Source organism: Pseudopipra pipra, chromosome 4, assembly GCF_036250125.1.
Source record: "Pseudopipra pipra isolate bDixPip1 chromosome 4, bDixPip1.hap1, whole genome shotgun sequence".
Taxonomy (NCBI): domain Eukaryota; kingdom Metazoa; phylum Chordata; class Aves; order Passeriformes; family Pipridae; genus Pseudopipra; species Pseudopipra pipra.
The window spans coordinates 74,235,154-74,248,625 of record NC_087552.1 but is presented as its reverse complement, the minus strand read 5'-3'; the positions used below and the strand labels follow the sequence as shown (position 1 = coordinate 74,248,625).

General features: G+C 48.0%; 1 protein-coding gene across 2 annotated transcripts in view; it reads right to left on the bottom strand.

Annotated features, from left to right (window-relative positions):
• ATRN (attractin) overlaps nt 1-13,472 on the bottom strand; it is a 163,548-nt gene that overhangs the window by 24,717 nt on the left and 125,359 nt on the right. For both annotated transcript variants that reach the window (XR_010430335.1, XM_064653595.1), the window contains exon 26: nt 11,501-11,579. Coding sequence is in view for 1 of the 2 variants with exons in the window: in XM_064653595.1 (XP_064509665.1) it covers nt 11,501-11,579 (79 nt within the window). In the remaining variant the exon portion in view is untranslated. The remainder of the gene's footprint in view (nt 1-11,500; nt 11,580-13,472) is intronic.

The following is a 13,472-nucleotide window of genomic DNA, read 5'->3' as shown; positions in this document are numbered from 1 at the left end:
ACTGAGTTTGATTTTTATTCCATATCACAGAATCACAGGATGGTTTGGCTTGGAAAGAACTTTAAAGCCCATCCAGTTCCAACCCCCTGCCATGGGCAGGGACACCTTCCACTAGCCCAGGTTGATCCAAGCCCCGTCCAACCTGGCCTTGGACACTCCCAGGGATCCAGGGACAGCCACACCTTCTCTGCCCAACCTGGAACAGCCCTCCCAGCCAGGAATTCCTTCCCAATATCCCATCTAGCCCTGCCCTCTGGCATTGGGAAGCCATTCCCTGTGTCCTGTCCCTCCATGCCTTGTCCCCAGTCCCTCTCCAGCTCTCCTGGAGCCCCTTCAGGCCCTGCCAGGGGCTCTCAGCTCTCCCTGGAGCCTTCTCTTCTCCAGGGGAACCCCCCCAGCTCTCCCAGCCTGTCTCCTTAGGGAAGATGCTCCAGTTAATCAATTTTGTGGCCTCCCCTGGACTTGCCCCAGCAGTTCCACACCCTTCTTATGTTGGGGGCACCAGAAACCATTCCATGAATCCCAGAATGGTTTGAGTTGGAAGGCACTTTAAAGATTATCCAGTTCCAGCCCCCTGTCATGGGCAGGGACACCTTCCACTAGCCCAGGTTGCTCCAAGCCCTTTCCAACCTGGCCTTGGACACTTTCAACACAGCAATTCCTACCAGGCATTCTTTAAATTCCCCCACACTGAGCAGTGGACAATCCAAAATGAAGAGTGTGGTAGTGATGGGAGAAAAACCCCCCTCGGAATGGAAGGAGAGCCCTGTCAGGCAGCAGCACAGGCTCTCAGGGAGAAGAAAAACAGCTCTTGAGGTTCCCAGGTTAATTGAGTCGTATAACCTACGCCGTGTTTCCTGACAGGGAAAGCCTGGAAGTTTTATTCCCGACAATAAAGCAGCCACCAGGTTCTGTATAACCCCCCCCTCCTCGCTCCCATCCATCCTGGGAATTGCCCCCTGCACAGGCTGTTTTATTTTATAATTTATATTTTTCAGCCAGGAAATAAGGGTGATTTTTTTTCCCAGAAGAAAGCCACACGTTCTGGACTTTGTTTGCTCCTTGTGAAGAATGGCTTTAAAAAAAAGCAAAAGGCTGATCTAGAAATGAAGGAACTTGAGTTTTCACAGGAGTATATTTTGTCTCAGTTTTTAACAGAGAGGGAAAACACACTAGGTAGGAAAATTCAAGGAGGACAGTAGGGAAGCACTGGCACAGGTTGGGCAGAGAAGCTGTGGCTGCCCCTGGATCCCTGGAAGTGTCCAAGGACAGGGCTTGGAACAACCTGGGCTAGTGGAAGGTGTCCCTGCCCATGGCAGGGGGTGGGACTGGATGAGTTTTAAGCTCCCTTTCAACCTAAACCATTCCATGATTCCACGATTCTAAAACCAGGGTGTGGTGAGGGAGCAGTGGGAACAGATGAGCTTTCATTTTAAGGCAGAGCAGAAGCAAAGCAAGCAGGATCCCACAGGAAAATTCCAGCTGACATCCCACAAAGTCAAAGGAGGTGAACTTGAATAAGAGGAGCCAGAAAAGAGTAATAGTCTGATCAATGAGGGTGTTTTTTCCCCCAGGAATTTGTAGATTTAATCTTTCAAGGTATTTCATAAATTCAGATATTCCTGGACTCCTGGGCTGCTGTTTTTAGAGCAACCTCAGGAGACACCACTGGTTTGAAAAGAACTTTTGAAGATCCTTCAACAGAGTCAGCCACACTTTCCTTTGACAGATTCATGGAATTGTTAAGGCTGGAAAACCCTCTGAGATCATCCAGTCCAACCATTCCCAGCACTGCCAAGGCCACCACTGACCCATATCCATATGGGTCACAAGTGCCACATCCATAGGGATTTGAAATCCCTCCAGGGATGGGGACTCCACCCCTGCCCTGAGCAGCTGTGCCAGGCTGGACAATCCTTTCCATGAAGGAATTTTCCCCAATATCCAACCTAAACCTCCCCTGGCACAACTTCAAGCCGTTCCCTCTCATCCTGATGAGACAAGCAGGATTAGAGGTCATCCTTTGAGCACAAATATCTATTTGCTTATGCACAGTTATCAACCCCTATTTCCAGGCATGATTAACTCAGTGAGGAGGACTCGTCCCACAGCTCTCCTGGAATGACAACTCCCAGAACAGCAGCTCCACCAGTGTGGGAAGGGGATAACACCCTCCTGGGGTTGCCAAGGGCTTCTGGAGAAGGTTCCTGTCCTGGCAGTGGTGGAAAGGGATCTTCACATCTCCAGGGCCAGCACTGAGAGGTGCTCGGGGATCAGAGAACCATGGAATGGGTTGGAAAGGGACCTTAAAGAACATCCAGTGCCCCCCTGCCATGGGCAGGGACACCTTCCACTAGACCAGGGTGCTCCAACCTGGCCTTGGACACTTCCAGGGATCCAGGGGCAGCCACAGCTTCTCTGCCCACCACCCTCACAGCCAACAATTCCTTCCCAATATCCCATCTGGCACTGGGAAGCCATTCCCTGTGTCCTGTCCCTCCCTGCCTTGTCCCCAGTCCCTCTCCAGCTCTCCTGGAGCCCCTTTAGGCCCTGCCAGGGGCTCTCAGCTCTCCCTGGAGCCTTCTCTTCTCCAGAGGAACCCCCCCAGCTCTCCCAGCCTGGCTCCAGAGGAGAACCACTGTGGAAGTAACACACAGATCCTGCCATGGGAACATTCCCTTTATGTCCTCCTAACTCAGTGACCTTGGGGGGGGGAAGGGGAGAAGCCAATGGAGTTCCCTTCCCAAATAAAAACCGGCATCAGCAAAAAAAAACCAACACAGGAGCCATAAATATTCCATGAAGATGAGCCACACGGCCTCAGAACCAAGTGATTTAAAGCATTTAGCTACAATTACCCAAACTACCACGCCAGTCAACAAACAAACAATTTTCTCCGTCGCTTTCATCATCGCCGAAAATTAAGTTTTTAAAGCCCCTCGAGCAGTGAACATATTAATGTCAGCTAATTAGTCTGGTGACTGACTTTGCAGGCTGCCTTGAAAGGGAGAGGGAGGGGAGAATTAACGTTCAAATGCTTCTCAACAGGCATTTCCACACTTGAGAACTACAACAAAGCAGAAAGCAAAGCTGCTGGGAAGTCGCCTCACGCTGAAATGACGGAAGATATTTAATTCAGGGCTGATTAAGGTAAGTAAGTTATTCATCATAATCATGCCCAGTAGGAGGGCACTGAAAACCTGACCTTTAATAACAAGAATAAGATGGTTTCTTTTTAAAAGACCAGAAGGATCCAGTCCATGCAGATTAAGCTGTGCATCAATACCTGATAATTACACAGTGGCACGATGCACCTTTGATTGAGCTGAGCTCTTCGGGGATAATTACACAACACTCCTTCTCTCCCTGATTTTTCCAAATAGCTAAATTGGGTACCTGTGCTGCTGATCCCTGTCATCAGGGAGACACCTCAGAGCCTGAAACCAGAACAGCTTTATACAGAAATCATGGAATATCCTGAGCTGGAAGGGACCCCCAAGGATCATCCAGTCCAACTCCTGGCCCTGCACAGACACCCCAACAATCCCACCCTGTCCCTCAGAGCATTGTCCAAACCCTCCTGGAGCTCTGGCAGCCTTGGGGTTGTGCCCACTGCCCTGGGGAGCCTGGGCAGTGCCCAACCAGCCTCTGGGGGAAGAACCTTTCCCTGAGATCCAACCTGACCCTGCCCTGGCACAGCTCCAGCCGTTCCCTGGGTCCTGTCCCTGCTCACGAGGGTAAAGAGATCAGCACAATGCAGTTGTGGGCTCTGTAAAACCAGGCTGAACTCGCCTAGAGCTGGACTTGATACAATCATGGAATCATGGAATGGTTTGGATTGGAAGGGATCTTAAAGACCATCTCATTCCACCCCCTGCCATGGGCAGGGACACCTTCCACTAGCCCAGGTTGTTCCAAGTCCCATCCAACCTGTCCTCGGACACTTCCAGGGATCCAGGGGCAGCCACAGCTTCTCTGCCCAACCTGGGCCAGGGCCTCCCCACCCTCACAGCCAGGAATTCCTTCTCAATATCTCACCTAATTCTGCCCTCAGTGGGAAGCCATTCCCCCTTGTCCTGTCCCTCCATCCCTTGTCCCAAGTCCCTCTCCAACTGTCTTGTAGGTCCCCTTCATGAACTGCCAGAATCATGGAATGGTTTGGGTTGGAAGGAACCTTAAAAGGTCCCTTTAAGGTCCTTTACAAGGACCTTTTAAAGGCCCTCTAAAGATCACCTAGTTTGAACCAGGAAAGGGTTGGATGCAAGGGGTTGGTATCCCAAGGGTGATAATTCAGCTTCATCTAGTTTGATACTCCAGCTTCATCTTCAGTCAAATTCCCACCAGTTCTTTTCTGGGATATAAACCCCACCTCATTCCCTAGTGCCAACCCCTCTGAAGGCTCCGTGGGAAGAGCCTGGTTGGCTCCCAGAGCCGTGTCCATGTTTTCCAGCCCTGCACGGAGAGGTTCAACCTCCCACTGCTCAGCTGGAACTGGCCACGTCCAAGTTCACCCCGAGATGAGCCTGAAGTGACAGGACCACGTTCGGCCAAAACCAGGCCCCCAATTCCCCCCTGAGCCGGAACCTCTCATCAACATCAACATTTTGGGATGTTTTTCCTCTTCAGGGCACCTCTGATTTCTGCTACGGTTCCCTGCAGTTGGAGAGCAAGGCCACATGGATCACATGGATCCCTGCAGAGCACAGGCGGCCTTTGGATGCTGGAAAAAGCCCCCTGGCACTGCGAGATGGTTCCCATCCATGGATTTTAAATTTAGGGAGAGTGGAAAGTTCCGATTATTCGATGTGACCTCCTGCTCAGCCCAGAACTGCACCACGGCACTGACCTACAAAAGGTCCTTCCCAAAGCTCTGCAATTCTCAGCCACGTCCCTAAAAAACCTAAATAATTGGTGTTGCTGCTCTTGCCGTTTAAAAGAAGAGAAAACCAAACCAGCTTTGGATTTTTTTACCCCCAGTTGGGTGTCACAGAATGGCTGGGGTTGGAAAGGATCTAAACATCACCTAATTCCAACCCCCTCCACGGGCAGGGACACACTGTTGATGTTTTTGGCTGATCCTTCAGAAGATCCTCATCCTACCAGGAATCTCCTGCAAATCCTTTCTGCAGCCACTAACTGGTATCATCAACTCTCAGCACTGATCAGGACATTTAATCCTTCCTGGGATTACATGAGGAATTTGGGATGCTTTAAACTCCTGCTGAACTTCCAGATAAGAAATTCATCTTGCAGTTTTGTTCTCCACCATCTGCAGCACCCCAGGTTACACCTGAGAGTAACACTGTGCTCTTATTTTACTACTCTGCCTCCAAACACAGGGAAGAGGAATTTGCATGGAGTTATTAAATCACCACAGCTCTTTAATTTCAGTCTGCTGTCCTGGGAATTCTGGGAAGAAAATCCACATTAACTGGGTAAAAAATAGACACTCAGACTTCTCTTTTCCACTCTTAATGAGAGAAGTGGGAACCAACAACGGAACTCGACTGGTTTGGGTTGGAAGGGACCTAAAAAATTCCCAACCCCTTCCATGGGCAGGGACACCCTGTTGATGTTTTTGGCTGATCCTTCAGGAGATCCTCATCCCACCAGGAATCTTCTACAGGTCCTTTCTGCAGCCACTGACTGGCATCATCAACTCTCAGCATGTCCTTCCTGGGATTAAATGAGGAATTTGGGATGCTTTAAACTTGCTGATCTTCCAGATAAGAAATTCATCTTGCAGTTTTGTTCTCCACCATCTGCAACACCCCAGGTTACACCTGAGAGTAACACTGTGCTCTTATTTTACTACTCTGCCTCCAAACACAGGGAAGAGGAATTTGCATGGAGTTATTAAATCACCACAGCTCCTTAATTTCAGTCTGTTTTCCTGGGACTTCTGTGAAAGAAATCCACTTTAACTGGTTAAAAATACATATTCAGACTTCTGTTTTCCACTCTAATGAGAGAACTGGGAACCAACAACGTGACTCAGCCTCCTCACTCACCCTCTTGCTGTGATTTCTCCTCTCCCCCAATTTGTGTTTTCTCTACAAACCACCCCAAAACCAAGTTCAATATTTTCTTCTCACTGACAGACACCACACAGGAAGGTCTGTGTGGCAAATGACTGCTGAGAGCTGGGAGAACACACCAGTAAACCCTCCAAAGCACCTGGCACTGCTCAAATTTAGGGCCATTTCCTGCCTGATCTTTTAATATTCCTGCAAAAAGCTGATACCAGATCCTTTGGAGCAGATCCTGGTCCAAAACACCGCTGGAGACTTTAAACAACGATGGAAATCCTGATTCACAGTTACAGTTTGAAAATATTCCCCAATTTGAAGCCTTTTCTTCGACCAAGGATGCCCTAAATCCCAGTCTAAGAGAGAAGATACGAAAGAAATACTGCCAGGTGAGAGCAGGAAGGGGAAGAAAATGAAGGCAGGGCACTAAATAATACACAGCACACATCCCTTGGAACATCTCTGCTGGGGAAACCATGGAAATCTCCCTTCCTGGTTGGTATTCCATGTTACAGAGGAGGGTGCCAGGGAAAATAGAGGCATTTTGAACACACTTGGGAAGGAAAAAAAAGGTTTCAGCAACGAGGTCAGGAAGGGGAAGGATAATCCCTGCAGCAAATCAATACACAAACCCCCTCCTGAATAAGTCGGCAGAGTAAAAATGTTCAGTCCTGGAGAGTCTTGGCAAGAAAGGAGGCAAAATAGAGACAATTTTATGGATGTTAAAGGTGAAATTGAGGTCTGGACACCCAAAGTGAGTTATCTCTGTTCCTGCTTGGTGTTGATGCTCCCACCCCACCCTGAAAAGGGCACGGGGAGTGATCCAGCTGAGCTCCCTTTGTTGGCAGAGTTAAGAGGAGCTATTCCTTGCTCCAGGAGAAAAAGCAGACTGAGGGTGAAGAGAAGACAACTTGGATGCTAAAATAGAACAACAGGACAGAAAATTCCCAGCAGCAGAGGAGTACTTTAAATTTCTAATGCCACCCTCGTACTCGGTGATTTATTCTCTATTACCACCTTGATACCTTTAAAATGTCATCTTACAGAGACAAGACAGAAAGTTTTCCTATCCCCATTTCCTACTGTCATTCACCTGATCCTATAAAAGCTGCCTTTTTATCCCCATTTTCCCTTTTTAAGATGTCAGAAGGTACTTAAATGTGGTGCTCACTGGCAAGGGAATAAACACCCGACTCACAGCCCCATCTCCCCCACGTCTGACAGGACACAAATTGTTCCCAATTTGACTCCAGGTCAAGGTTTACACTCTGAACTTTTTTACTCAGTGCTCCAAACTCATTTTCCTACACCTTGGCTACACCAGGTTTGCACACCCAACACACCCTTTGGGCAGGAGGCTGAGGAGCAGCAGCACGGGCTGGTTGGAGTGGATGGGATGAGGCACAGAAAAGGAAAAAAGTCAGGATTATATATATTGTATTTTATTTTATATTTGTATATATATTTATATTTATATTATATATAAGAAGTCAGGAGAATGTTATATATTTGACAAGATCCTGATGGAGATGCTGGATTTGGGGCAGGAAGGAAGGAATGAGATTTGATTCCAACCAAATGCTGCTGCTCTGGTTCCATTAACCCACCACACCAAGCACAGCTTCTCCAAGCTTCCTCTAGGACTTCTCCCAGGACATAGATCATAGAACCATAGAATCAGCTGGATTGGAAGGGACCTCCAAGATCATCAAGTCCAACCCTTGATCCAACCCCGCTGTGGTTCCCAGCCCATGGCACTGGTGCCACATCCAGTCTCACCTTAAACACCTCCAGGGATGGAGAATCCACCACTTCCCTGGGCAGCCCATTCCAATGGCTGAGCACCCTCTCTGCAAAGAAATTCTTTCTAATCTCCAACCTAAACCTCCCCTGGCACAGCTCAAGACCCAGCCCTCTTCTCTTGCTGATGGTTGCCTGGGAAAAGAGCCCAACCCCCAGCTGGCTCCCCCCTCCTGTCAGGGAGTTGCAGAGAGTGAGGAGGTCTCCCCTGAGCCTCCTTTTCTCCAGGCTGAACAGCCCCAGCTCCCTCAGCCTCTCCTCACAGCACTTGTGCTCCAGTCCCTTCCCCAGCCTCGTTGCTCTCCTCTGCACCTGCTCCAGGACCTCCATGTCCTTCCTGAGCTGAGGGCCCAGAACTGGACACAGCACTCCAGGGGTGGCCTCACCAGCGCTGAGTCCAGGGGCAGAATCACTTCCCTGGACCTGTTGACCACACTGTTCCTGATCCAGGCCAGGATCCATTGCCCCACTCTGGCTCCTGTTCAGCCTCCTGTCCATCCCCACTCCCAGCTCCCTTCCTGCCTGGCTGCTCTCCAGCCCCTCTGGCCCAGCCTGGAGCTGCTGAGGGTTGTTGTGGCCAAAGGGCAGGACCCGGCCCTTGGCCTTGTGGAACCTCATCCTGTTGGAATCAGCCCAACTCTCCAGTTTGTCCAGGTCCCTCTGCAGAGCCAAGCAATCCTGCCTGAATAATTTTCACTCCTAAACCTGTCAGCACAGTCTCTTTTCTGCCCTATTCGTATCTCAGAACAAGCCTCAGCAATCAGCTTCTCGTGATAAGGAGTCGGGCACTTGCAGTGCTCCCTTTGGAAGCAAAGCTGATGGATAGTTGGGAATTACCTGCAGATTGCATCATATTTTACTCAGTTCTGGGTTAAGATTAGACAACAAGCACAGAGTTATGACAGCACAGCCCATTGTAACATGACTGCTGTTAAAAATACAGCTCAAAGCACAGAAAGATCTTCCTCCAGGGCTGCAGCTTCTCACAGAATCATGGAATGGTTTTGGTTGGAAAGGACCTTAAAGACCATCCCATTCCACCCCCTGTCATGGACAGGGACACCTTCCACTAGACCACATTGCTCCAACCTGGCCTTGGACACTCCCAGAGATCCAGGGGCAGCCACAGCTTCTCTGCCCCACCTGGCACAGGGCCTCAACACCCTCCCAGCCAGGAACTCCTTCCCGATATCTCATCTAACCCTGCCCTCTGCCAGCAGAAAGCCATTCCCTGTGTCCTGTCCCTCCATCCCTCGTCCCAGGTCCCTCTCCAGCTCTCCTGGAGCCCCTTTAGGCCCTGCAAGGGGCTCTCAGCTCTCCCTGGAGCCTTCTCTTCTCCAGGGGAACCCCCCCAGCTCTCCCAGCCTGGCTCCAGAGTATCCAAGACCATCTCATTCTACCCCCTGCCATGGGCAGGGACAATTTCCAGTAGCCCAGGTTGCTCCAAGCTCCATCCAACCTGGCCTTGAACACTTCCAGGGATGGGGAATCCCATTAATTAATCATTAACTACTCAAAAGAGCTTTGCTTGGCTTTACTGAAGATCTGTGTTAATAAAACCCAACCCTGCAAGCTCTAAAATAATGTTAGATGACAACAAAAAGTCAAGGAATTTTTGGGTGGACTTTTAGTTCCGGAGACAGCCTTTATTAATATATTTAATTATGGCCCAGCAAAGATTTAAAACTCTTGCCTCAAGATTTACAAGTATTTCTAAGAGGAGAGGACAGGAACAGCAGAGATCTATGAACTACAAGACAGAGGCAGCAGATAAAAAGAAGGAGCAAGATAAACAACAGCAAAACACAGGAATGTGCCTGGAAAACACCACCCTGATGAACTGCCTGTCAAACAGTCACAACTGGAAATTGAATTTAGACTTAAACATGCCAATATGTTGCCTTTTTTTCCCCCTTAAAACATGCATCAGGCTGTAAGTAACTTAATTTATAGAGACATCTCTCACTCAGGCCACTGCTCAAATACTTTAACTGCTATTTACTCCTCAGTCTATATTCCTCATACATTCCTAGATAACATTTAACCCCAGGAACCACAGGGAATGTTATGCTGACTCCAGCTTAGTTTCCTGCCAAGAAAGTGAGCAGGAAAAAAAACCAGCCACCCCAGTAAAAATTTATCTCCCTTCAGAGAATACAGCAAAGCTCAAAGACTTCCATTATTTCCAAGATTAAGGGTTATCTCTTGGAAAAGCAATGATTTTATTATGCACCGAGTTCACTGGTGAGAGCAAAAACCACGTGAAGCAGAAGAGAGGGAGAAGAGTCATCAGACATCATCATCCTGCTTTATTCCCAGAGAGGAGACCCTCAGATGGAATAAATTCACATTATTCACCCCACTGCACTTGCAAAGCACAACCAGTCACAGAGCTGGGAGGATCTGCAGGAAAACAGGCACTTGCAAAGAACTCCAGAGCTGTAAAAATTAATCCCCCACACCCTCTCCATCGACTTCCACGTGGGAATAAAGCACAGGACTGTGGCTGGGTGGCTGCAGCTGCCAAGGGCTTCATGTCAGCAGGACAGCTGGGAGGAAAAACTATGGGAATGGGCAGATTTCACCCCAAAATCCCACCTCATTCCTTAGGGAATCTGGCCTCATACAGACAATTATATACAGGAAGTGCACATGGACTTACTTGGGTCACGTCTGGCTTCTCTCATTTTGCACAGAAATAACCAGATTAACACCACACAAAACTCCTAAAAATAATTCCAGGTGCAGCCCAGCCCAGTCTCTGATATATCTGTACATTAGACAGGGCTCTCCTTCCGTGGTTTTAGCACTTGGAAGAGCAAAAGGAACTCCCAGGAATGTGGAGCTGTCTGCCTTATGCTTCTCTACAAACGCAGCTCTAAGAGATTTCAGCTTAAAAACGAGAAATCAGGGCACACTCTGTGTGTCACAACACATCTGCCACCCAAATTCGGTCACCCTGAGTGCTTTGGGTGGAACAGGGACTCGGGTTCCACTGAAAAGCAAGGCAAAAAGGTGGTGAAAACAATAAATTAGGGATAAAAAAAGAGCAGCCAGATTTTGGAGGGTGCAGAGAACAATTTTTTTACATGCTGCAAACACGACGAGTCTGATCTGCACCATGGGCAGGTGAAGAGGAGAAAGCTTTGGGCTCTAAAATTTGCCTTTTTAAGTAGGAAACTACAGCTTTTTCCAAATCCTGGGGGGCTTCTCCCACCTTTTTCTTATGCTCCCAATGTTCCAGGGGGAAAAAAACCCAACCCCCTGAAATATTTCAACCGGATTTAATTCAAGAAAGGGGATTTGACCTCTTTATTTTGGAGCAAATCTTCCTATTTTCTGTTTCCTCTCTTGAAACAGATGCAAAGAATCTCCTGATTTATGTGGGTTTGTATTTATGCTGTCTAGAAACACGAGTTCTGGGAATTCAGGACGTTCACCCCTAATTTTTTTTTTTGGAGCTTCACAGAAACTGCAGCGTCAGGACACCGAAATAACCCCATTTGTCACTGAAACCACAATCAAAAATACACCAAAGCCCCCAAAGAGCAGCAGTTATAGATTAGTGGAGCTCTGCCTTAGCTGAAGGTTAATGGGATGCACATGTGGATAAATGTAAGAGAGAACAACTATAACAATGGCATTAAAGGAGCAGCATTTGGAATTCCAACCTCTCTCCGTCGTGATGCCCAACAGCTCTGCTTAATCTTCCAAACCACAGCTGCCACCAGGAGCAAGGACAGGAAACAACTGGAAAAGGAAAGAAAAAGAGAGGGATGTTTTATTTTTCTCCTCTGTGATTTTACAGCGGCTGAAAAACCACAGGGAAGAAAGAAATGGGATGAAAAGTTCACGTAATATTAGGGGTGGATTGATGGGAGATGATCCAGCACTCCTGACATCCAGGGAGGAATGACACAGCTATTTCCAGGGAAAACTCCTATTCCAAAGTTCCCTGTTTGACTTCCTTACATGACACTCCCCAGTTTTCCCCAGGAAATCTCAACAGTGAGATTTAATCAGATTGGAAAAGCCACTGTTGCCTCTCCCTGGTGATATTTAAAGTGAGAGAATAAACCCCCAAAAGTAAAAGCCTTCAAAGCAGCAGAGAAAAATCGATCACTATTTCTTTTCCAAATGACAAAAATAAGATAAAGTGCAGAGTAGTTGAATTCTTTCAAACAGCCTGGTGCAGAACCACAGGCATTTCCTGATTCCCCCAAATCTATGTTGGTTTTCTTCAATCAAAAGAGGGGAAAAAAAAGGATGAATGGATTTATCGACTTCTGGGGGAAATGCAAGGCAGCAGATTTAACAAAAAAGCAGTTATAATAATAATAATAATAAAAGCTGACTTTATTGACAGTTATGATCTTATCACACTGAATACCTAATGAGCAACTTCAAGGCACACAAGCAAAGATTAAAATCCAAATCCCAGTGGAAGCCTCTCTCCTAAGAGAAAACATCTCCAAACCTCCTTCCCGTGTTCCAGTGTGTATTTAAAGACAGTTTAAATTTCCATTTAAAGGAAGATTAACCAGAACAGACTTATTTCCTCCACAGTGCAGGATTAACACTGATATCCAGGCTCTGGATGCTTGAACAGGGGTTTCTCTTGAGGAGGGACTTTGCAAAGCACCACAAAGATCTTCTCACTCTTCACAAATCCCTGACAGGAGGGGGGAGCCAGGGGGGAAACGGGCTCTGCTCCCAGGGAACAAGGGACAGGAGGAGAGGGAACGGCCTCCAGCTGTGCCAGGGGAGGTTTAAGTTGGATATTGGGAAAATTTATTCACCAAAAGGGTTGTCCAGCCCTGGCACAGCTGCCCAGGGCAGTGGTGGAGTCCCCATCCCTGGAGGGATTTCAAATCCCCGTGGATGTGGCACTTGGGGACAGGGGTCAGTGGTGGCCTTGGCAGTGCTGGGGGATGGTTGGACTGGATGATCTCAGAGGGCTTTTCCAACCTAAATGATTCTGTGATTCTATGACTTTTACCAATAAAAGCCAGGTCAGACAGCAGGGACCATGCCCTGAGATGGAAAAGAGGAAGAGTCTGTTCCTGATGACAGATCACTGTCCATAATTCCATATTATGGAAACTCTGTGGCACTGAACCCCCAAGGGGCACCCAGCTGGCAACTCCTTCTATTTTTCAGGCTTAGATATGGGCAGAAATTTGTTTTACTATCATATAATGTATTATATTAAAAAATTGGCACTTGTATGGCCCTGGCCCAGGTTGGGCAGAGAAGCTATGGCTGCCCCTGGATCCCTGGAAGTGTCCAAGGCCAGGTTGGACAGGGCTTGGAGCAACCTGGGCTAGTGGAAGGTGTTCCATGGCAGGGAGGATGAACTAAATGGGCTTTAAGGTCCTTCCCAACCCAAACCATTCCATGATTCCCTGACTTCAGCACTGAAACATCTCCACAGCTCCTAAAGACTCCTACAGTGCCTGCTTCTTTATAAAGTTAAGCAGGATCTCAGGGAGGTTTGTTTGGCCTCTCTCATCCCAAATCACTTCCTCCACGTTTCCTCTAAATATCCAGACCTGACATTAGTGCTCTGGAACAGCCTGACCCTTTTTCTGCAAACACAAATCCTTCAGACAAGCATTGTAATGGCTCTTTTATTTCCCTTTT